At 38.0% G+C, this 26,782-nt stretch overlaps 1 protein-coding gene across 13 annotated transcripts in view; it reads right to left on the reverse strand.

Annotated features, from left to right (window-relative positions):
- The window catches only part of DACH1 (dachshund family transcription factor 1), a 462,168-nt gene that overhangs the window by 44,533 nt on the left and 390,853 nt on the right, over window positions 1–26,782 (reverse strand). For all 13 annotated transcript variants that reach the window (XM_073346406.1, XM_073346421.1, XM_073346413.1 and 10 more), the window contains 4 exons: window positions 16,746–16,897; window positions 6,292–6,439; window positions 2,460–2,603; window positions 1,936–2,004 (listed from right to left, as the gene is read on the reverse strand). In XM_073346406.1, the coding sequence (XP_073202507.1) occupies window positions 1,936–2,004; window positions 2,460–2,603; window positions 6,292–6,439; window positions 16,746–16,897 (513 nt within the window). The remainder of the gene's footprint in view (window positions 1–1,935; window positions 2,005–2,459; window positions 2,604–6,291; window positions 6,440–16,745; window positions 16,898–26,782) is intronic.

Here is a 26,782-nt window from a genome sequence, read left to right on the forward strand (position 1 = left end):
CTACACCTCAAGTTAATGGAAGCTGAGCTTTGAATAGATAAAGTGCTAAGAAAAACTGGAGTGCTCTAAAAAATCACACACCATTGTATCAAATGGGGAACCCAAAACTAGTGTACGCTTAGGCTACAGCTACACTAGAGTTTACAGGGGTGCAGCTGTGCTGCTGTAGGCTCTCTAATATAGACTCTCTAAGCTGACAGGAGAGAGCTGTCCCATCCGCTTAACTACCTCCATCTCTGTGAGCGGCAGAAGCTATGTTGGCAAGAGAAGCTCTCCCAAGGACACAGCACTATGCACACCAGCGCGTACGTCAGTAACTTATGTCACTCTGAGGGGTGATTTATTCACTCCCTTGAGTGACACAAGTTATTCTGACATAAGCTAGTATAGTATAGACAGAGCCTAAAACTTTATGTTCCTCAGCTCGCCATCTCTATAATGGGGATAATATAACCCCTTCACCTCACGGGGGAGTTGTGAAGGTAAATCTGTGAAGCACTCAGATACTATATTGATGAGCATGACAGAGAAGCCCCATGAGGAAATAAACAATACTGCCTCCACAACAGGTTTTGAATAGTGTGCAGTAAGTAAGATATGGGGTCACATGTTGCAAAATGAGGATAACATAAAATATTGAATACCTGCTCTCTGAATAAGCACTCTCCATCCTGTACAGTGAATGAGGCAAGGGTTCAATGGAAAATACAGATTTTGATCATGTTAAAGACTGTATCATAATGCATACACACAACAGGGCCCAATTTTACTTCCACATGCAACTTTAACTGTGGCATTTCCTAACTTTTGAGTGCTTGACTTTGCAACCACAACTTTTAACAGTTTTTTGTGTGTAATATGCATATACATTTCTGTAAGGACTTCCTGTCTGTTTTAAATTTGTTTGAACTTGTTTTATTAATTTAAGCTTTCTTGCCTTTTGAACATAATGCCAATGCCTTCTTTGTGGAAAGTTTGCCACAACCCTTTAGGAGTTAGAAAAAGTGATTAAAATACAGACAAAAAGATGTCAAATGATATAGTTATGATGATTGACTTTAAAAGGCAAAATAAAGGCAATTTAGAGAGAGACTACTGCAGCTAATCATTTTAGGCTTGCCTTTGAAAAATACACCTTCATTTAAACAAATTGAAAACAAATGCTACTTCTGTTGTTTAGTATTCATGTCGGTAGAGTTAGCTTACTGACTATAGGATGACATTATAACATAAATGCTACCTTCAGAATTTGTTCTTTACTAATATCTTGCTGTTTGCAATATATATATATATATATATATATATATGTATTTAGCTTCACAGAGGAAGTAATATGGCTCCCTTTAGTATTCCAAGTATAAATTTACTCAGCAGATTTGTTTTATTAAAATGCAAATAATGGGATATGGAACATTTGGCAAATGAAAAATCCAAGAGGGGAATACACAGTTTTATTTATTGTTAATGTTTGGAGTAGCTTATTGAAACACACTTTGCAGTAACTGCCACTGAATATTAGCTATGAAGTTCTCATCACACCTTGAATATTACCCATAGGTTAATCCAGGTTTTCACTGGTATGGTTAAAAGGCTCAGAGTGTTTCAAATATACCTTAAGAAACATTATTATCCTAGATGTGACTATGCACATTCACAAAAAATGAATTCAGTGTGGCTAAGATTCAATCCAGCATAGTTTCAAATTAATTATTCCTCTTCACTTGCTTTATATAAACAGAATTGACCTGTTAATTTAAAGAAAATCTATCAGCACAGAATGAATTCTCTCTTATAAACAAGCAAGATGAACTTGACCTTGTTTGAACTTGTTTTGATGTGGTCCAGATGGTAGGCTACATGCTTGAATAACAGGCTAAAGTGGAGGAAAAACTCATATAGTAAGATCTAGATTTATAGCCTTTTGCAAATGCCTACCTTGTATTGTCCTTTCAGCATCTGTTCTGCCCCCGCTGCGGTCAGCTTCTATCTCTGGGGTCAGAGAGTCTAGAAGCACAGAAAGGTAAGACTGACACATATTTTATTTAACTCCTGTAGCCTTTTTTACAACCTGTTACTCCAATGCTGAATTACAATACAATCAACCTTTGTCCCTTTTTTTTTAATGTTGAACAATGCCTGGAGGCCAGGAAATTTTTTTTCTAGACTGGGAAGATTAATGAGGAATAGATTTTTAAGCAGTGAGAAAAGCAAAGAATTGACTTCTCAAGCTAATAATGTAAAATTGTTCTAGTTTGGGCATTCTCTCCAGTGAAGTAATATTTGCTCACACACACTGTACAAAAAAAGCATCACAACAACTAGAGAAGCAATGAAATGGAGGAAAGCAAAAGGTAATTTTTCCCTGTTGCATCACAAAAATAATTGTGACCAACATAACAACTGATTTCACAACTTGAATTGAGGGTTAATTACAGAGAAGCAAAAAGCTGACTTCTTACCATTTAGGGCCCTGAGACTGTCTGTTGAAGTTGCCTGTTTCAATGTCTGTTCTGCTTGTTCCCGCCGCTTAGTCTCAAATTCAAGCGCTTCCTGCAATTTCCTCTTTGCCTTCTTTTCTTTCTTTAACCTTTTCTGAATTATTGCTGGGGGAGAAAAATCAGTGCATTCACATTTGGTTCTGAGATTTTGGCTACACAGTTACTACTTATTATGGGTTCCTAAAAATAATATAGCTGGGTCACTATCATCTGTCTCCTCCCTTACCACTGATGCCCTCCCCACCCCAAGAAAGAGGGTGTGTAACACACTGAACCTAAATTCTGCACTGAAGCACCCTGATCTTTGTTGCATGTCAGCAATGGGATAAAAAATCTAACTGACTTCAAGATCCTGTAGTGAAGTGGAAATTAGGTAACTGTTTGAAACGTATGAAAAAAACATAAACAAAATAAAGGGTACTATGAAATTAAACATTAAGATCCCAATCCTAGGAGCCCTCCACACCTTCAGCTGGAGCTCTGCATGTGATGGGCTTACAGAATTAGACCTTAAAAGTACCACACAATCAACACTTTTACATAGAATTCAATAAAAATCCTCATTTTCTCAATGTTTCTAACCAGCTCACATTCCCAGAGTTTAAAACCAGTGTGCCACAGAACTCAGGGAGCCTGATACCGGAACTGAGGTCCCAGTTGCAGCAGAGTAAGGTGCAATGAGTTCTGTTTACCAGTCCAAGCTACAACAAACCTCTGAAGAAGTTGAGAACAGTTCTGCAACACTCTATATCTTGTGCAGCATCAACTACACAGTACCATTTTTAGTATATACCACTAATACATGAGAATAGATTTATCATCTTATGATATTGAAAATCTGAGCTAAATACATCTTGCGTAGTTTAATGGTTTTAATATTTTCATTATAAATAGTTTGCAAGTGCCTTTCAAACATCATGGCTGACACAGTGTAGATGTGACCATAGCAGACAGAGACAGAATTAGCAAAGTCTTATTGTGTAGTTACTCATAAAAGTGATATTATCCTGGTTTTACTACCTGATCAAACACTACACCCAGAGGAGTGACTAACTGGATAACATACAGATTGGAAGGATAGGGTACAGTAAACAAGACAAAGAAAATAGCGTCACTGCATTATATACAGCAGCAGCTCAGTTAACTGATGTTCCCAGAGACACCTACAATATTTAGATCAGTGGGGATAAAGTAAACATAGGTTTCTGTCACATTAACCCAATCAACAATAGGTAGACATTAGAGGAGGTTGCCTAACACTGAAGATCAAAAAAATTCCTTCCTGACCCCACATGAGGTGATCAGTTAGACCCAGAGCATGTGAGCAAGAAACAGCCAACCAAGCACTGAGAGGGAGAATGATCAATACTCTGGCTGTCCATGTCCAAAATCTCATCTTCAGCTGTAGTCATCTCTGATGCTTCAAAGGAAAGAGACCAAAAATATCCCCCAGAATACACCCTGAGGTAAAAATCCCTTCCTGCCCCCTCCAGGTGACTGAAGCCCCAAAGCATGAGTATTAGAAACATAAGATATAAACAGGAAGTGAGACCCTACTGTCAAAACCAACCCCATCATACAAGAGCACTTATAAAACTGTTCTGTTCTGTCTTAAAACCAGGTATGTTGTTTGCCTCCACAACTCCTGTTGGAGGCTGTTCTAGCACCTCACCCCTCTGATGGTGAGAAACCGCCTTGTAAATTCCAGCCTGATTTTTTTCATGACCAGCTTATACCCATTGGCTCTTGTACCAACACCATTCTTCAGCTTGAGTAGGTTTCACTCTCAGTGTTGTTTACTCCCTGATGTATTTCTAGAGAGCAATCATATCTCCTCATCCTTAGGTCCAGCTTCTTATACCAGGTGAAATAATGTCATTAGAGTGGTACAAAGTAGAAGAGTATGCAGTGCACAGTGCTGACAATACAAGTCATTTTTTTCATTACCTGGCACAAAATCAGGGCCTATCATGTAGTTTTCCTCAGTGTCTAACTTTGGAGAAATCACTTAACCCCTCTGCTGTGCCTGAGTTTGCCTATCTGTAAAACAGGTATACTATCTACCTCACAGAGGTGTCATGAGGCATAGCACTGGCTAGTGTTTATAAAAAATATTTGAGATCCACTAAAAAAAGAGACCTATTTAGTATTAGTCCTGTAATTGTATTAATTGAATTAATATGCCAGTCAATAGTCACAGTGAAGATTCTATGCACACTCATGATTATTATTAATAGTTATTGCCTACAATTATTTATTCTCCTCTGTTTAAAAGGGAAATTCATGGTGTAATAGTTGCACCCTCTAGTGGAAAGAGGCATGAAATAAGATTACAGTGATACTAATGGGATTCACAAAAACAACAAGGAGTCCTTAAAGACTAACATGGGATTAAATTTAGCTCAAGGTATAAAAATACTGATTTTGAATCCAAGTGTCCTCCGTTCAAGCTGCTTCAAAGAGATTTCTTATTTTATCAGCTGTAAGTGACAGAGGAGGAGAAAGAGCTGGGGGTATTGGTCCATAATAGGATGACTAGGTTCCGCCAGTATGATACAGCCATGAACAAAGCTAATGCAAACCTAGGATGCATCAGGCAAGATGTTTCCAGTAGAGACAGGGAAGTATTCTTACCATTATGCAAGTCACTGGTTAGACCTCATCAAAAACACTGTGTGCATTTTTGGTCTCCCATGTTTAAGAAAGATGAATTCAAATTAGAACAGATGCAGAGAAGGGGTACTAGGATGATCAGAGGAATGGAGAACCTGCCTTAAAAAAGGAGACTTAAGGAGCTTGCCTTACTTAGCCTGATTAAATGAAAACTGAGGGGGAGACATGATTGCTCTCTATAAACACATCAGAAAGATAAATACAGGGGAAGAGTTATCTAAGTTAAGGGTCAATGTTGACACAAGAACAAATGGATGTAAACTGACCATCAATAAGTTTAGACTTGAAATTAGACAAAGGTTTCCCAACCATCAGAGCAGCAAAGTTCTGGAACAGCCTTCCAAAGGGAGCAATGGGATAAAAAACCTAACTAACTTCATGAACTTGATAAGTTTATGGAAGAGATGAGAAAATGAGACTGCCTACAATGGCATACGGCTAATCCATGACTGCTATTAGCAACTATCTCCAATTGCTGAAGATGAGGGAAGACTCTGTTGCTACTGAAAATTCTTTCTCAGGAATCTGGTGGATGGGTTTTGCCTACATGCTTGAAGTCTAACTGATCGCCATATTTGACATCAGCAAGGAATTTTCCTCCAGGTCAGGATGGCAGAGACCCTGGAGATTTTTTGCCTTCCTCTGTAGCCTGGGGCATGAGACACTTCTTGGTTTGAACAATAGTAAAGAGTAGATTATCTGTAACTTGAAGTCTTTAAATCAAGATTTGAGGACCTCAGTAACTCAGCCAGAGGTTATGGGCCTACGACAGGAGGCGCTGGATGAGGTACTGTGGCCTGCAATGTGCAGAAGGTCAGAATAGATTATCATGATGGTCCTTCTTGCTTTAAAGTCTAGGATTCTGTCTATATTGCAATAAAACCTTAATTATATGTAGAAACAAAAGGGATTCAAGCAAAGAGTTGAAAACTGGGAGGGTCCTGAGTACAAAGCCCGCTGTGCAAAATTAGGGAAGTCACATAGCTTCCTCTATAAAATGAGGTAAAAGAAGGGTTTTGCTCAAAACTAGGTTCTAATATATTAGAATTAAACTTGGATAAATAAATTATAAAGAGGTTATGTCTGCTTATAAAAAAAACTCAGAACATTTCTAAAATACCTCTGTTCTTCTGTTCCACAGCCAGCTGTTTTTCCAGAGTTTCCCTCAGTTCTCGTTCCCTGAACAACTCCATCTTCAGCTCCGTCTTTTCCATCTGGACCTGTTTCTCTTGAGCTCTGGCATTGTCTATCGCAACCTTTAATAGGCCCTGTTCAAAGATGAAGTTGAACATTGCAAAGTTTGGGAATGTAAAACAGCAGACATAATAAATGAACTTCTTTTGTATTTTCTTGATTAGATATGAGAGATTTTAAATAAAAAAATAATCCTGCTGCCAGGTCACGGTTATATGGGTGCACATAACAGCTTAATAAGCCTTCCTATTATCATCAGCACCTTTTTTACTGAAACACATTCAAACAGGCAGACAAGCTATATGTAAAAACACATGGGGCCAAATTTTCAAAAGCACTCAACACATCCTTTGTGTGTACAACTCTTGATAAAGGTTATAGAGCTAGATTTATTCTTCCTGAAGATTAAAATGTAACTGCGTCAGCCCACAGCAGTGAGGGGCACCATTCCCAAAGGGGAAGTTGACTCAATGTTCCCTTTGGCTTTTCTTCCAGAAAGTGGCTTCTTTAATTTCTGCAATAACCTCCATATAAGCTGACCTGATGGGAGCTCTAGTAGGGATGTAATGAAGCAGCACATCACCCATACACCCTGCTCATTACTGTTATTATTAATAATAATTATGTGTATTAAAATAGCCCAGTTGAGATCAGGTCATGATTGTACTAAGCATTCTATAGACACATAGTGAGAGACAGTACCTGTCCCAAAGAGCCAACTCCCTGGCCAGGCAAAGGACAAACTGCAAGCTTGGTCCGCTAGCTTTTCCATTGTCAGAGTCTATCAAGACCTCCTTCAAATCCCTCTTTTAAACACATTTTAACAGTCCATCCCATTTTCTTCTCAATGCTCCTCATACCCACTCTTACCTAAACTGTTGTCTCATGTCTTGTCTAATTCAGGGCCTAATCCCTCATGGTATTATTGCACTCAACTCCCACTGAAATCTGCAAGTGTTGAGAAAGCTCAGCACTTAATGGGAGGTCCTCCAATTGTAAAGTTCTCATAGTAGGGAACCTGATGCACTTTATGGGAATGTATGTTATGTTATTTGTGCACACACATTTGTTTAGGCACAAATGCAGGCCACATTTTGAAAATTCCTATCAACCTAAAGATAAAATTGCATAAAAATATGTTTAAAAGTTGTAACAGTCCACTTGAAAAGAAGTTAAAACCATTCAAAAATAATCTACAAGATAATTATGATTGTACTGTTAAATTTGGAAGCTACCAAACAAAACTCTATTGGACTAAATATAAAACTACATAGGAATGTTCAAAATTAAGTACAGTTTAAAATAAAACAAACAAACAAACAAATAAAGTATTACTAATAGTAATAATAAACCCTTTCTAGAGTCTAATTTTTAATTTTTTAACATATATCTGGAATTTTTTCCCAATTTTTTAAAACAAGTAATCATTTTTCCTTCAGACAACCAGTTTTCACATGAAGGACACTTCTAAACCAATGAAAAATTCAAATGAGGCAATAAACAAGAGGTTTGGGGTTTTTTTGGATCCACGTTCTCCTCTTACTTCAGCAAACAGTTGAAATCTAGAATATTCCTAACTCCTCCCGTTTATCTCCGCCTAGAACATGCAAATCACTCACATCACTCATAAGTCCAAATCAGGTGAACTTATACAAAAGTTCCTTATCTGATGAGGTTCAATAAGGATAAGTGCAGAGTCCTGCACTTAGGATGGAAGAACCCAATGCACAGCTACAGACTAGGGACCGAATGGCTAGGCAGCAGTTCTGCGGAAAACGACCTAGGGGTGACAGTGGACGAGAAGCTCAATATGAGTCAGCAGTGTGCCCTTGTTGCCAAGAAGGCCAATGGCATTTTGGGATGTATAAGTAGGGGCATAGCGAGCAGATCGAGGGACGTGATCGTCCCCCTCTATTCGACACTGGTGTCATCTGGAGTACTGTGTTCAGTTTTGGGTCCCACACTACAAGAAGGATGTGGATAAATTGGAGAGAGTCCAGCGAAGGGCAACAAAAATGATTAGGGGACTGGAACACATGACTTATGAGGAGAGGCTGAGGGAACTGGGATTGTTTAGTCTGCGGGAGAGAAGAATGAGGGGAGATTTGATAGCTGCTTTCAACTACCTGAGAGGTGGTTCCAGAGAGGATGGTTCTAGACTATTCTCAGTGGTAGAAGAGGACAGGACAAGGAGTAATGGTCTCAAGTTGCAGTGGGGGAGGTTTAGGTTGGATATTAGGAAAAACTTTTTCACTAGGAGGGTGGTGAAACACTGGAATGCGTTGCCTAGGGAGGTGGTGGAATCTCCTTCCTTAGAAGTTTTTAAGTTCAGGCTTGACTAAGCCCTGGCTGGGATGATTTAATTGGGGATTGGTCCTGCTTTTGAGCAGGGGGTTGAACTAGATGACCTCCTGAGGTCCCTTCCAACCCTGATATTCTATGATTCTATGATTCTATGAAAAGGTCTCCCCTTGATGCAAAATAAATAGACAAAGAATTTCTAAGGTGCAGACAACCCTCTCCCTCACTGTGACAATTCATCTTGTTTAACAATAAAATCTAGCAGCAAAGGCAACTGCCATCTTTACTCAATTCAGCAACATTCATGTACATGTTTCTTCTTCATCAGGAACAAACAATTAGTATCAAATGAAAGAGATCATTACATCAAGTGCCCTTTTAGATCACCCCAATTAAAACTTTAGTTTAGCTGTATTTTAATTCTAAGAAACCAAATTCTAATTTTCTGCTCTGATTGCTCTTGTTGACTTATCTTTGAAAGATGTACTGTCAGTGCAAAGCCTAGAGATTATTTAGCAAGATGCCAATGTTGGCACCACTTAATGTGTTGATTGGTTGTATTATCCGTAGCAGTTTAAAATAAATTACTATTACACTATCATTGTCCTTGGCTGACAAAACACAATATTTTGGTGTTCTTTAAATATGAAACAATCATTATGAATAAACAAGGAGAATAATGCTAAATTGTCACGTTGATTGTGTAATTTTATATTAAGAACCTGTGCAAAATATGAAGCTGCTAAGAGCATATTACATTTACACTGAATTTCTGCATCACACCTCTCCCCGACCCCTCCCCCCCACGCTGGCTGCTAATGTATCTAATCACAATACATTACTTTTTGCTGCTGATTATGTCTGGAAAATATTAGCTTCTTTTGGAGCCAAGACCCACTAGGGACTACTTATAAGCTATACAAAATTAAGTTCCATTTTTAGAAGTTAAATTAGTGCACATCAGTAGGCATCCAATGTGAACAAAAATCTGCACTGGAGCCAAACTGCTGCATATGCAAAAGTGCTGCTGCTGCCAATGACAGTTTTAATGCAAAAATATCGGAAACATTCAATGTCTGCCTTTATTCAATGCAGCACGGGGCTGGGAAAGGCAACTAATCAGTACTGTATCTAAAAATCATCAAAACGCCTTGGAGCCAACAACTGTAATAGTAATTTCAGAGTTGTGTGGAATCCTGTGAATTCTCCCAGTGGTTCATCTGCAAAAGACTACACAAAATAAAATATGCCCACCTTGTATTTGCTATGGGTAATCCTCTAGCCTGACAAATATCAATGGGATGCCAATTACAATGTGAAATACAGTGAAACACAAGACATGACTTAAAATATTTTTCTTTAGGGAAGGCCAGTTATTATGGAGGTTGGATAATGATAATTGTAGCGAACATGTTCAGGTTTCAAATTTGTTTTTAATACAGTATGGAGGTAGTGAGGATAAACTGGAGCAAGACTTCTAACATAGAGTACAATTCTTCCCCTTTAGGCTACTGTTAATAAATTTTCTAACTTTAATGTAAAAATGCTAAGTGTTCACAAATAATTGCCTTTTCTCCCTGGTGATTTATAAGCCACCACTATTTGGTTTAATTTTTTAAAAATATTTCCCAGTGATAAATTCTTCAAGAAAAATGCTCCAACAAAAATTACTAGTTTAGGTTTCTTTCCTTTTCTAACTAATATGATCCTATCGGACAACTGAGTACATCATCTTGCAAGGACAGGCTACAGTTCACATAATATATATTGACCATAGTCTTAAGCCATAAGGCCAAAGTCACCCATTATTGTTTTTCAGAAAGCACTAATATTGTGTTATCAATTCTGAAGCTGGCATAAACAAAATTATATTACTCTTAAAAATAACACCCTCTTAGTAGAAACTGAAAGGCATGCTCTTTGTATCTATACTCAGATCTGCTATGTTTTTAATGTAATGTATCTGTCTTAGGATTAAATATGACACAATTACATGAGAGCACAATTCAGACAACCCACTAAATGATGGAAAATATAAAGTTGGACCGTATACTCCATTCTGAACTTGTGGCATTGGGCATAGAGGTGTGTGAGCACCTGAGACTTTATACTGACACACGTGATTGTAGCAGAGGCTGGGTGAAGACAGTGAACAATTTCTTCAAAGAACTTTGCTCCTTTTTTAGTCTGCAAATTATCCATGAACAGACCTTGATTTTTACATGATTGTTCATTATTAAACATTATCCGCTGAATGATTTACAAAACATATATCTGCCGTTGGATTGCTTGCTAACTATTCAACATGACTAATGCTTTGGGTATTGACTATTTGTAATTCACTATTCACTCTGTTTGATTAGTCACCTAAGTCACATGACATTTTTTTCTGTGCTCTTTCAATAGATGACATGCAAAAGAGCTTTCTTTGAATAACTCCAGCATGAATACATTGGCAAATGCATATTCGTACAAGTAAATGTGATTTTCCCTTTCCATTAATATCCTTGTGAAGAAAATTTCACTCTTTTGAATTTTGCACAAAGCAAACAAAAAGGGCTGCAAAAGCTGCTGAAGCAAAGCTGTGGCTTTTGTTTGATGTAATGCTTGCAAATATTTTTCTGTAATATTGACTCATATTTATTTGCAGTGCAGAAAACTTCCAGGTGTATCACCAGTCTTTTATTTTGTTTTCATAAGTGAGTTTATCTTGCAATCTTCTCTTAGATTTCTATTTTAATTGTATCAAGAGAATATTTAAAAGCCATTTTGCTCATCTTTAAAATGGATTCTTATCAACAAGAGTGCTACTGTATGCTACAGTTACAATCAAAAGTACTAAATACAGGGTGCAGAATCAGATCCTAAAGCTCAAAATAATATTACTATCACTGAAGATTATTACAATATTGTAATACAGCATTGCTCTGTGGCCATGTCACTTAATTTAACTTTCAAAACATAGTTTCTAGTGCTTTTAGTTGTGGAGGTATCCGTCTGAATGTGAACTGATGAAGTGCTGTCTTCCTATTTCTATACACCAAGGGAAAAACATTAGCTATGACAGAGGAGTGAACTTCCCCATTCATTACAATGGGATGGTTACTCTGGCACCCAATTAGAAATTTAAACATCAGCATTAATTTTCCTGAGTATAATATCAGCAAAAGCATCACACTCCTATGCTTTATTTGGTGTGTTTGATTCATTTGAAAAGATTGACATCAGAGGAGTGAGGTTACACATTTAAAGATCAAAATAATGGAATGTTCTACGTAATATTTTTGGATAAATCCTCACCCCTTGGACTGGCCCCTTTGCATGGCTTCTCAGAAAAGTTGCCCATGCCCACAGTAGGCATCTGGGGATTTCCTGGTGTAGGAGATATGGTGGAGGGGTAGGCCCTGTCTGTGATTCCTGAATGTGTAACAATAAAAGATTCATTGAGGCAGGGCTAGGATAGAACCATGGTGACTCTGAATTATGATTCCAGGATCAAGGGAGTACAGATGTGAGTTAAATCATATTATCCCACCCCCACCCTCAATCCTGAAACAAATGTTGCTTAGCTGCACACAATGATTTTTCCCATGTATTCATTTATTGTTGATGGTCCTTAACATTGGGATTGGAGAGGGAGGACAAGAGAAAAGATCATTCTGGGAGGGTTGAGGGATCCCTATAAGAATAGAAACATGAAAAACAAAATGAAAAAGTATCAGAGGGGAAGCCATATTAGTCTGTATCCACAAAAACAACGAGGAGTACTTGAGTTTTTTGCCCACAAAAGCTTATGCCCAAATAAATCTGTTAGATCTCTGACATATATGATGACATATATGATGGCCTGGTATCAAAGGTTTTATTTGCATGAGTTTGGGATGGCTTCACTACTCACAAGCGGTGAAGCACTAAGAAGGTTATGTAGAAGGGATTATGTCTTCCTACGTCTTTGTACGGTGCTTAGAACAATGGGGCATGTTATTGTTTATTTTATTATTGCTATAGCTATTTATTGTTTGCATTACAGCACTACCTCTTCAGAACTGAGCCCTTTTGTTCTAGGTGGTGTATACACATGCAAGTAATTTATAAGAAGAAAACACTAAGAAAAATGTAACTTTTTTTGTTAATTCTTCCACAATGATGCAAATAATTAAACATTTTATTTATGTTTCTGTAAGTATTTTGCAAGACCTAAAAAGACAAAACAAGATTAAAAATAAAGCTGCAGATTTAGAGACACAGGAAAAAACAAGTCTGCAAACTTCAGTGGCTGCTTTGATGAGTAGGCCTACCTTGCATTCATTTAAAATTATGGGCCAGTAGAGCTGCACTGATTTACATCAACTGAGGGTTTGGCCTATTTCTTTAAGTGTAATATAGAAAACCTGCGTTCAGTTCCCTAGTCTCTAAACCCCTGTCTACAATACAATAATCACTGAGCTAGGAAATTATTTTAAATATGTTTTCAGTAGCATACTTGCCACCACCATGGACAGAATATTACATAATTAAAATGAATTTTAGGCAGTAACTTAATCTTGATAATGGATTTTCAGAACCATTCATACTTTTTGTATGGAGGTGGCAAATATATGCTAACTGAAAATTGCTGTTTTTTTTAATGGTTTCCTACTGGTGCATTTTGGGTAGTGTAAATCTAATACCTAGCTCTTAAAAAGCGCTTTTCATCAGTATATCGAAAAGCAAGATCTTTATAAAGGAGGGAAGCATCATTTTCCCCATTTTCCAGATTGGAAAACAGAGGTCTAGACAGATGAAGTGACTTGTCTGAGCTCACCTAGCAGAGCAGTAGCAGAATCAAGAAAAGAACCCAGTTCTCCTGAGACTATCCATTAGGCTGGCCATGTTGCCTGTACACTGTGTAGCCAAGGATTAAACCTGGAGAAAATGGAAGGGTGCCTCTGCCAGTGGGGTGAATGAGAGAGCTGATCAAATCCAAAAGAAGTCATATTCAGCCTTCTTAGGATAATAAACTGTTTGACATAATGTGGGGATTGGACATAAAAAGTAGGGTCCCAGAATAGGAAAAGACCTGAACAAAAGTCTGGATTCTTTGCATTGTGGGTTTTTGTACCAGTCTACCACGGGTAACAACAAGTAAAATAATCTGAATTCTGCATTTTCTGAAAGACAAATCTGAATGTATTCTCAGAAAATCAATCCCTGCTCATATATCATAAAGTAGTACAACACTCTCATATTCAATCACCAGATCAGCTAACCTGTTGATACTGAATGCTTTACTCATTAGTTTGCTGTCTAAAGACATCAGGCACACACATTAATTAAAAAAAAAAAGTTACTAAGAATTTTACTATACATCAATGCTCAACTCGAATATTTATTCTCTGTATTTATTTGTTGCCTATTTTTACTTACTGTGTGTCTTAGCCTGAAACAAAAGAAGTACACTCTTTTCACTCTTTGCAACTTTGTTAAATATATTTACCTTGTATTATAGAAATATTTTTTTTTCTGTTTTATTAAGTGTAGGAGGCTCCAAACTCAAAAATACCATGTTTCACATAACTGCACACTCAAATAATTCATGTGCAAGTAATAACACTTAGCTCTTATATAAAACACTTTTCATCCATAGACTTCAACACATGTCTCAAAGGAGGGTAAGTATCATCATTCCCACTTTACAGATTGGATAACTGAGGCACAATAGTGAAATGAGCTGCCCAAGGTCATATAACAGATCAGTGGTAGTCCCAGAAGTAGAATCCAGATTTCCTGACTCCTAAACCTGGACCCAGTCTTCTGGATTATGCTGCTTCTTAAAAGCATTTTAACCAACATCCTCTCAGTACAACATCTGTGGATTATAGTGAAAGAAGGCATCCTCCCCCACAAATCGTGGACTGGCAATGGAGCTGCTCCATAGCCACTATTCCAGTGTAAAGATAGAAGTAGTTTCTGCTATGCATATGCAGGGAAAAGGACCGGAGGAGATGCATAGCAGTGTGAGAAACTGCCTGGCTTTTGCCCTTTTGTATTTCTACTGACCAACTGTGTGTTGATGCACAGTGAGGGGGCTGGCCATAAGCCGGAACTCCTGCCTCTTGGGCCTTCCCATGAATGTGCTCAGGATTTTCCCCTTTTTGTCAAAGACCTCTGCTTCCACTTTTTTATGTCTAGTGTGATGGGGCAAGGCCAGATGGCTATAGGAAAGTAGTGAGAAACAGGTATGTTAGCCCCCCGCTAAACAAATCTCTGTTACCATGGTAACCAAATGGCCATTGTTCCAGGTTAATCAAGACACCTGGGGCCAATTAAGATCCTTCCGGAAAGCAGTGGAGACAGCTAGGTTGATTGGGATACCTGAAGCCAATCAGGGGCTGGCTGAAACTAGTTGAAAGCCTCCCATTTACACAGGTGGGGGGGCAGGGGTGTGTGTGTCAGGAGCTGTAGAAGCGAGCCATGCTGCTGGAGAAACAGAGCAGTACAAACCTTATCAGGCACAACAAAGGTGGACCTGAGGTAAGGGTGACAAAGATATTGAGGAAGTGGGGGGCTGCTGTGGGGAAGTGGCCCAGGGAATCGTACTTGTCCTGTTTCCAAAAAGTCAGCTACCAAGAGCTGCTACTATCAGGGTCCCTGGGCTGGAGCCTGGGGTAGAGGGCGGGCCTGGGGTCCCCCCTCCCCGACTAATCACTGAGACTGGGAGACAACATAGACTGTGTGAGGGAGGATAACTCTTCCTCACCTCCCTTGCTGGCTTATGATGAAAATGGCTCAGTAGGCTGTGAGCCTTGCCTCTAGAGAGAGAAGGGCTATGTGGAGGGTCACAGTGAGCCTCTGGGGCTAGCATAATCTGCCAGGAAGTGCGGGACCCACTGAGACAAGGTTGGAGCTTTGTCACACTAGCCATGTCTGTGTGTATATTTATACAGCTATATACCTGCATTACAGATGCAAGGTTTAGAGGCAGATCTGAATTCCCTTGGGGTGTTCAGATATAGAGTTTTAGTCTGATCACCTGCCACTCCCCTAGGTGTTTACTAGTAGAGTAAAAACTAAGATAACCCTTATTAGTGAGATGAGATAATAAATTAATAGATTTCCTACATTTCAAAAGGCAAGCCAAAGCCTTAAGTCCCATTAACTTCAGTGAGACTAGTTACAGAAGTAGCATTGCTATAGACTTTGGTGATGAAAATACAATTAATTTTCTCTGTATTTGCAGTGGATGGTGCATTAGTAAAAGAAACGTGATGAAAGATTATATGTGGAGGTTTGTTGCTGTGCATACAAAGTACAGCTGGAATGAGCATAATAAAGCTGTACTTTCCTGCACTGCCATTTTGCTGCTGCATGTGATGCATAACCATGTTGCTGCAAAAATTCCATCTGTTGACCACAGGATCACTGCATGTGTGGGCAAAAAAAAACCAAAAAAAAGTCTCTCATCTCAAACACTCCTTGTCTCCATGCTATATGCTAGTGTAAATCTTGAATAATGTTAGAATTAGACTATACTGTACACACAATAGGCATCCTGAATACTGCATAGGAAATCTGCAGAAAATTTGGTAATGCCCTTTTAAGTCTATTCTTTGAAGATAATACATCAGCAGAAATGAGCTTATTTGTTTAAAAAAAAGATTTTTGTGAATACCTTTGCCATTAGCCATATTTTAAATAGCTTAAGATGTCATTTCTATCTTGACACTCTAGCAGTTTAAAGTAAATATTTATTAAAGAAGTTTTTGTCTGTTTAGTAAATGAGATAAACTTAAACAGTAAAATACATCTCATTAGCCAGTAAAAAACCTGGCATTTAAGATGAATGACTTTAAAAATACTAATGTCACTTTCATCTAAGTCTCTGTTATGGTTTCATATACAATCTATATTTTCATGTACTGGATCTGACAGTTTCTAAAATCATTTGACTGTTGTGGTTCCTTTAAAACCTAAATTACTACAAAGTTTCAGTGTATTAGTTGATTCAAATAATCTTACAAACTGATTACTCTAAAATGGCTGTATCAATTTAGACAAATATGTCTCCATCTCCGAAAGCTGATCTATAGAAAGGCCTACCTGGATGTTAGTCAGAAGGGTCTCTATGGAGGACAATCCATCAGGGAACAGAAAAGGAGATGGAAAACCTGGAGGTAGTGGTTGCCCATGCCCAGTTAGAGAAAGTTTGTCAAGGCTGTCTCTTGCGGTTGGTGTGGAGAGCGGGGTCTCATCTGTATGTGATTGAAACAAAAATATAGAACAAGTTACGCTTGTCTGTTTTTATTAGACCTCAGTAATGGCTTCCCTAGTGGTTTCCAGAACATTTATTGCAAATTGGTTCCTGCTATCAGGAGAAAATGCTTTCTGCTGAATTTTCTTTAATGAAAAAGCTGTGGAGATACAACAAGATAACATTAATGAGTAACTTTATAAGCTTTTTAAATGCAGTCTCTAATGAGACTGAGTTTACAGTGCCATAGAATCTTTTTAAAACAAATATTATCTCACATATACTTATGATAATATATTCAGGCTGACTTTATAGGCACCTTCCAAATTATCTCATTTTAGTTTGTGTTCTATTTGGATTGACAATAACATATTTTCAAGCATGACATATATTTTGTATACGAGTAGCATTTGAATACAGGCAGCCTCCCCATACTGTTAATTCTTCTTACTCATGACATATTCATATGTGACTTTAAAGATCCTGCAAAACAGGGCAAAACTACAATCCTTCATGCAGGGAAAGTACACTTGATTCCTACAATTCAAACTTGCTCTAAACAATAACTGAAATTAAGAGTATGTTTACAATCATTGGCTTTATTTTTTTAAACATGGACATCTTTTAACGATTAGTGCTGGACTCCTGAGTAGAATCTTTGTAATAATGAGAACTGATTACTTGTGACATCACAATGGGAAAAACTGCCACAGCTAGAAGACTTTTACGATTAAATTTTTTCTGATAATCTGTGAGACAATAAAATAGGAACAGATGCAAAAACAGTATTTTACAGGAACTTCAATAGTCAAATATTCTTTCACAATTTGAAAATGTTATATTCTACTGTTGATATGTTATAGATATTGGGCCAATTTTATGACACCAAGCATTTATCTTGCCCCCTAGGAGAAAAAAATCTATCTATATAAATTATACTTACTAACGGCTTGATTACACCCTATTGAAAATCCTCATACAAATTAACCGAAACATATTGAGGAATCTCTAAACCAGTGGTGGGCAACCTGTGGCCCACTTCCCACAGTTCCCATTGGCTGGGAACGGTGAACCATAGCCTCTGGGAACTGTGGGCGGCCGTGCTTGCGGACAGGCAATGTAAACACTGTCTCGCGGCCCGCCAGTGGATTACCCGGATGGGCCACAGATTTCCCACCACCGCTCTATACTACATAAGGGCAAAGGAACTTACTCCTGATACTGACTTTTTGCAGATCTTTGCATAATAATCTGACTGTGGAAGGGTTTATCAGATCTGCCCTTCATATAAAGATCAATATATGTGCATTTTCCCTTGTGTTGTACTTAAATTTAGTTTTAAGACAGCAGAGTCATTTTTTTCACCACTCAACAAGTACTAGCATATGCATTGGGAATTGAATTGCATAAAGTTCTGATACTCATTATGTCTATAATGATTTGGTGAAGAAGTGGGGACTTTATTTTCTTATGTACACATAATGAAGAACTAAATGGCAATATTACAATAGAAAGCCTTGGGGCAAATCAACAAAGTAAGAATTTGTTCCTTGTTTTCCCCCTTGCTCCAGAAAAAAAAATAATCTGTGTCAACCTTTATCAGGTGCAGATTTCTTTCTATCTCCATACCAGTTCAGATGTGCCAGCCAGAACTTTGAGGGGGTGGAGACAAGGTTTCACCCATTATATGCCCCTGCATACTCTCTCCTGCCTAGCCACGCAGAGTAGGAATTAGTGGTCATATGGAGATTGCTCTCCCTGCTGTGCATCATAATGGAAGCAGCCTACATATGGAAATAAGAGGGAGCCTTATGCCTTCACTCCCTGTGCAAATGCGTGGAGCAAATTATATCTTCCCTTTACAGCATCATCGTACATCCTGCACGATGTGATTGTGTATGACATATTGGTGATGGCCAAAAGGAAAGCTTTCAACAGTAGTCATACAAGATTTTGTCACTAATCAATATTTCTATGTGTTTTCCAAGCACGTCACAGACAGGTATGAAAAGCTAGCTGCAGATTTTTGAATTGTTACCCATACAACTCCTATAGAACTAAAGTTGGCTCTGTAGCAGATGCTCTGTGGCTGTATGCTTCCCCTCACCTCCCTTCTTTTTTCTCCTTCCACCACCCCACACATCTTCTTCGCTACTTGGTGGGAACTGCATTGAGGGCTTGGCCCTAAATCTGGAAAATTTCTATTGGCCACCACCTTTACTATATTCTAGAAATAGTCATCACTTCATTAGAAAAAATAAATGCTAGACACTGCAGCTGAATCCAGTGCTGTAAGAATTTATGGAGCAGTGACCACACACAGGTCAATTTTTCTCCCCAAATTCTTTCTAGTTATGAGCAATTATTACAGCATATTTGTTCCAAATTCCTGTCTGAATAGATAATTAAATTTGTTAATTGAAAAAAAAATCAAAAAGCATCTGTACAATATATTGATAAAGGCTAATCAAAGTCTCATACAAGCACAAGTTTTTAGAACCACTTATTTTTTACTTGTATTGCTGTAGAAATTCTTTTTCATTTGCAAACTTGGGCTTTGACAAATGAATATTACACTGCCAAAATAATTTACAAAACTCTCAGCATTTGTTTAATCCTAATTTAAACTGCGTATTATTTATATACAATTCATATATACTTTTTTTTATTTTTTAATCAGTTCACTCTGTTTTAAGGGTAAAGTCTTGCTCATATGAGCAGTCCCACCAAGGTCACTGGGACTACCTGAATAATATGCCAAGGAAGATCTGGCCCTAACTATTCCTGCTCCTCCTCAAAACTGTGCAGCACAATAAATAAAATAACTTTTTTTTTAAAAAAGGATACAATGTAGAATGTTTCTACCCACGTCAGGAAGATGGGCCAGGAACCTTTTATACTATCTGAAACTGTATGGACTCTAATTAATAGTTTTGATTCTAGATATGTACAAACATATTAAAACAGTATGCACAAATGATCCACTGAAAGTCTTAGGCCCTGATCCTGCTGGAATATATAGTATTCCGTACAAATGCAGACTCCCCTGCCCCTACACAGTCGTCACTGGAGGATCCATATCCAAGGCCAGAGATTGTAACTTCTCTGTAATGTTATTACATTGCTAACCAAAACATAATGAATAATAGTTTTTTATATATTTTAAAGCTCTCTTTAATGTGTGTGGTCATAGCAAGATGAGTTTGCAAAGGTTTCTTAGAATTGTTAGGCAGTTTCCCAATATTCAAAATACTCAAAGATTTACAACTACATGGAATGTATTAGTTCTCAGTAATGTCCAAGCACCAACTTTCTAATAAATAACAATATCGGTTTTACACTGCAAGGTAGGACTAGAGATCTGAACTCACTGTGAACTTATTTTAATGAAACTTTAACTGAGGGGGAAAAAACAGACTAATGTGACTTTGTTTTCTTGATGTCCCATGTGAAATAAACTTTCAGTGTGAGTATGTCTGAAATAGAGCAAATGTACATACTATACACAGGAAGCATGGATATTTGTGGATGTGAGATAAGCGATGATTGAGAGAATCTTGAAAAAAATGTGTTTTTAAGCAAAACCACAATGTAAACATTAGCCAATTAAAACATAACCGCATCTCTTAGTAGCAAAATAATATGACCCCTGCTATTAAAGTATTTAAAAAATCGTTTAGTCCTGCAGGCCCTCTCATCACAATGCAATGATGTAACCTTGTTTCTCAAAAATCATTAACCCACCATCTTAAAGTGGACGTATACTCTTCCGCTGACAGCTATGTGATGGAAAATAAGGAAACGATTTTGCAAAAAGGTGCAAAGGACTATAAGTGCCCCTCAATCCACCATCTGGGGAATGTCCCCAACACAAGAATGCCTTTGCAAGAGCTAGACATCTGCTTTTCTGGTCTGCACCCACCAGAGAAGTTCTGGGGTGGGCCAGGCATTGCGTCAGGGGCAGAAGGAAAAGTGGAGCAATCTGGAACCCCCCAAGATTCTGAGTTGCTTCAATGCCCCCTTTAGGGTCCACGGCCACAGCGGGGCAAATTAGAGTAGCCCTCAGGCTTGTGCTAAGAACTGAACCAGTATAAATCAGCACATGAATAGAGATAGCACAAGCTACTTCTTCCTGTGGGCCTGCACAGGGAATCTGGCCACTGATATAAAAGTTACACCACTGTAGGCTCACTTCATTCACCCACTTAATATGAGTAACTAACATCACCTGTTTTTAAAATATCTGTACACACACATTTTTAAGAGACATTTTTTTCTTGTTTAATCACTTTTTCTATGTTTTGAAAATTCACGTGGTTTTGTTCAAATCAGTTTTTAATCTGACAACAACAGCCGGTTTGGGCCAAATATAACAATCAGCATTTTGTACTGCATTTGGTTTACTGCCATTCTGCTTTGTTTTCTCTCACCAATTAGCACAGAAACATTCATCCAGGAAGCTGTGATATTTATTCAAATAATAACAGATAAATAGTGGCGGTTACTCTCTTGTTTGTATCCTTAAAAGCAAGCGTGTCAACTTCAGCATTGTCACAAAATTAGACAACCTTGAAATGGTCAGACTTTGAGAGTGAGAGATATAATCAACTACATAAAATATCATACTGGGCATTGCATTTGCATAATCACTTACTTTTAATGCTTTTCTGTTCCACAATGAAATGTTTAAAACTTAACTGTTCTTTATTACGATTGCCATGATACAGCTCAGCTTAATTGCTGAGGCAGGGATCATTCTTTCAAAATATAAATCTGCTTTTTGTGTTTTTGCATAATAATGTATCCTGTTTTATTTAGTATGGTTTTCTGTGTACATGTTATGAGTTTAGGAACCTGTTTCACTACAGATGGATACAAGCTGCAAACTTTGGTTCTGGATCCAAATCTGAACTTTCCGAACATTAGACATGCTCAGATCTAGAGATTTAATTTCAGCCTTTCTCTTCAAATTGTGGAATCTGTTTTAATTAATTAGCTTGTATGTATTACTTTATAGTCTCAAAAAACCTTGTGGCTCCAACTGATCCACCAAAATGGTGTCTACCCAAGACAGAAATGTTCCTGACCATAACACTTTCCTCAGAAGGCAATCTCTGATTGTCTGCTCTCCAAAACCTTGTCTTTGGTAAAATCATAGACAGTCAGCATCAACACTTCACTCAGGTGACCATGGGAACAGGGTAAAGCAATATAGGAGGATAAGAATGGTGGTGTTACCTCTGGCTGAACATTGTGCCTTCTGTCAGTTTTGATCTACTGATCTGCCCCTGTATCCAAACATCATAAATAAATTTACATTCTCGTCTCACTGTCTCAGCTAGGCACAGCTGACCAGAAATGCCAAATATTTTGAAACAAACAGGAGGCTGCACGAAAACTCACAAATGTGATATCTCCTAGAAAAATGGGAAGACGAGCAATTATACAACTGATGCATTGACTCACTGCTTTTTGTTACTGTAACTTTTCTAACAGGTTGGCCTACTTTTACTATTAGCTGCTTCTTTATGAATGTGCAAGTTACAACCTGAGGGGAACATGCTGCCCACAAAAATCTATTTCTTGGCCTGCCGTGCTTACTTGAGGGCTTACTGAATTGGAACTCACCGGTCTTGGAATGCAAATACAAATAGAAAAGAAGACATTGAAAGAACCACAGAAACCATGAATATATTTTCGAGATGGGCATGTTGCATATTGTGACTTGATTCTCCTCTGCTTTATACCTTGGGCTGTCCTCTGCACTTGCACAAAGTAGGTGCTAGGTGCTCTACCAAATAAGAATTCTTCACTAATTGACACCAAGGACAGCATTTTGCATATACTTTGCACACGTATAAATACCTACAAAAGGAGAGAAGACGTTGAGAATTTAGCCCTATCTGTCCATTCTAGAAACAGTATTATAGGCAGCCTGGTGGCACTGCCTACTAAGGTTGCCCAACACTTCCCATTTTAAGACCCTGTTTTCAGTTGCTTAGAACCTTGCCATACTTTAACAGTACAGGCTGAAATTTTCCAGATGTCTACCATAGGATGACTGTTTTGGGAAAATTTCAGCCAAAATCAATTGGTCATTTCTAATAATGAGACTAGGGGGAGATACATTGTTTTATCCATTTTAAAATATCCTGAAAATCTTAAAAAAAAAAAAAAAAAAAACAGTCCTAGATACATAGATTCCAAGGCCTGAAAGGACCATTGGGATCATTGAGTCTGATCTCCTGTATAGCACAGGCCATAGAACATCTCCAAAATAATTCCTAGAACAGATCTTTTAGAAAATCATCCAATCTTGATTTTAAAATTTCCAGTGATGGAGACTCCACCACGACCACAACGTCCTCACCCTTTGGATCAGGGACTTGAAATTTGGCAGAGGGGTGGCCTTTGTATCAGGATTGTGGCTTTTGCTGTTTTTGTAAAAATGAGCCAAAATATGGCCAAGTTGTAGGACTCTGAAAAATTACACTTCGCACATGCTTAGTAGAAACTGTGAGTTGTCAACTAGAATCTCAGAACTTTCTGTGCTCACTGAGCATGCTTGACTTTCTCTCGGTTTCTAGTACCAACCAGACTACACATGTACCATCATCACAGAGCAACTGAGCATGCTCCAACCTAGGGCTATGTGGGCAAAGCCAGATTTTCTCATAAATGCTGCTCTGGGCTGGAGTGAGTCTGGACACTGAGAGCAGGGAGCATGCCTTTCAGGTGCTCTCAGTGACCACCTCCCCACCCCCTCCTGGCACCTAGGCAGCATGGAGGAGGAAGCTGTCTGATTTGTAGGCAGAAGGGATAAAAGCTGGAGTAGGAGAGGGAAAGGAGTAGGTTGAGACAAGAATTTTGGTGACACGGGGACTGGAATGTGTATGTGGGGGAGAAAAACTGGGATTGGCTGGGCAAGGAGACTGGACTGGGAGCTGTAGGGGAAGGGAGGCTGGGACTGGTTGGGCAAGAAGACAGGCTCTGAGACAGTGAGTGAAAAGGATGGGTGGGAGCTAGTTGGCTGCGGGGGAACACTTTGATAGAATGAGGAACTGGGGGAGACTAGAACTGGCTGGACAAGGAGATGGGGACTGCAGACCAGTTTGTGTAGGAAGGATGAGGGTAAGGCAGGGGACAGATCTGACAGGGATCTGGGGCCTAGAGGGAGTATTGGTACTGGCTGGATAGATACTGAGACAAGGACCTAGGAGGAGGGAATACGCCTTACCTCAAAGGGGTATTGTGAAGATAAATTGATTAAAGTCTGTGAAGCACTTATATACTATAGTGATAAAACCCAGAAGGAAATTAATAATTCTATCTTCAGAGAGGTATGAATAGTGTGCAGTAAATAACATAGAACAACAGAAAAAAATATTGAATAGACACTCATTAAGTGAGCACCATCCATCGTGTGCACTAAATGTGGCTAGAGACCTGTGGAAAAAACAGTATATGATGATGTAATTAAAGACTGTATCATAATGCATACTCATAAGAGTGGCAAATTTAAGGTTGCACAGGCATTAATTCTGGCATCACCAAACTTCTGAGTGCTTGACTTTGCAATCTTAATAATGCTTTTGTTTTTAATGGAGTTTTTTGTATGTAATTATTATTGTGCTATAAGAATTCTACTTGAACATCACTGACATTTTGTAGACAACAAGCTCAGGAGATATAAATTATTCTTCACAGTGAATATGTTTTTGTTTTGCTAAAGGACTGCTGGTCTTCTAATAATAACATCATTACAAACAAATAGTAGGGATTGGCAAAATGCATCTGAAAAGATTAAATGTAATTAGTGCTAGTGATCCAGCTGTGAGGATTTCTTCAGGCTTTATGTCTACAAAGAAGTTGAATTTATTCTTCATTTTACATGGCCCAAAAAAGGCCTTGTAGTCAAACATAATTTATACAATTTTCCATTTCAAAACCAAGATTTTAATAAACTCTATTTCTGACTAGACCTGGGCTGGATAATATTTACTGAATAATGTATTGTATGAATTTCAACAATTTTAAAATAAATGATCACACTTGTATGTCTACTAATTTTTGTCCAGTGCTAATACTGAAATGCCAGTTTTGTTCCTAGCTTGTATTATTTTATTATATTATATAATTCAGAAAACAATAATGCAATGGCTTATCTATCCATATAATAAAAACCACTCTGTGTGCATTTATAATTCTATACAAAAATGGTTCAAGTATAGAATATTTACATATTTTATGACAAAATAGTCAGCAATCTGATGGTCAACAATAGTTCCAAGAGATATCACTGCATAGATTTTATAATCACACAGTTCAAATATCTTAGCCACAACACAGTAACTCATAATAATTAATTCTTAAAGAAGAAAAATTCCTGTAAAAGTATTTTGAAATAAATGTTAACATTTGAAATTTGTGTGTTAATGTAAGTGGCTTTAGAACAAACTAATAAATTAAACAGTAATATGTTACCAGGACCAGATGCTATTCACCCAAAAGTTCTGAAGGAATTCAAATATGAAACTGCAATACTATTAAAATGTAGAATTTAACCTATCACTGAAATCAGCTTCTGCACCAGATGACTGGAAGGAAGATAACAGAATGCTAATTTTTAAAAAGGGCTCCAAAGGAGACCCTAGCAATTACAGGCCAGTGAACCCTAACTTCGGTAGCTGGCAAATTGGTAGAGACTATAGTAAAGAACATAATTATCAGATGAACACATTATGCTCGGGAAGAGCCACCGTAGCTTTTGTTAAGGGAAGTCGTGCCTCACCAATCTATTAGCATTCTCTGAGGAGTCAATAGGCATGTGGATAAGGGTGATCCAGTCAAATGCATCCGATGAAGTGAGCTGTAGCTCACGAAAGCTTATGCTCAAATAAATTTGTTAGTCTTTAAGGTGCCACAAGTACTCCTTTTCTTTTTCCAGTCGATACAGCATATTTGGATTTTCAGAAAGCCTTTGACAAATTTCCAAAGCTTCTTAAGGAAACTAAGTAGCCATGGTCCTCTCATGGAACAGTAACTGATTGAAACATAGGCAACACAATGTAAGAGTAAATGGTCAGTTTTCACAATGGAGAACAGTGAAAAGCAGGGTCCCACAAGGTTCTGTACTGGGACCTGTGCCGTTCAACGTATTCATTAATCATCTGTAAAAGAGGGTGAACAGGTGGAAAAGTTTGCAGATAATACAAAATTATTTAAGACAGTTAAGTCCAAAGTGGACTGCAAAGAGTTACAAAGGGATCTCACAAAGCTGGGTGACTGGGCAACAAAATGGCAGATGAAATTCAACATTGATAAGTACAAAGTAATGCACTCTGGAAAAAAAAATAATCCCAACTAGATGTATACAATAATGGTTTATAAATTAGCTGTTACCACCCAAGGAAGGGATCTTGGAATCATCGTAGTTCTCTGGAAACTGCTAAACATTGTGCAGCAATAGTCAAAAAGGCCAACAGTATGTTAGGAACTATAAGGAAAGGGACAGAAAATATCAAAATGCTATTATATAAATCCCTGATGCACCCACACCTTGAACACTGTGTCCAGATCTGGTCATCCCATCTCAAAAAGGGTTAGTGGAACTGGAAAAAGGTTCAAAGAAGGGCAATAAAGATAATCAAGAGTATGGAATGGCTTCTATATGAAGAGGAACTAAAAAGATTAGGACTGTTCATCTTAGGAAAAAAAAACAAACACAGGGGGGTATGATAGAGGTTTATAGAATCATGAATGGTGTGGAAAGAGTGAACAGAAAAATGTTATTTTCCCAGAATACAAAAACCAGGGGGTACCCTATGAAATTAACAGGCAGCAGGTTTAATACAAACAAGAGGAAGTAGTTTTTTCACACTGCACA

Source organism: Lepidochelys kempii, chromosome 1 (genome assembly GCF_965140265.1).
Source record: "Lepidochelys kempii isolate rLepKem1 chromosome 1, rLepKem1.hap2, whole genome shotgun sequence".
Classification (NCBI taxonomy): Eukaryota; Metazoa; Chordata; order Testudines; family Cheloniidae; genus Lepidochelys; species Lepidochelys kempii.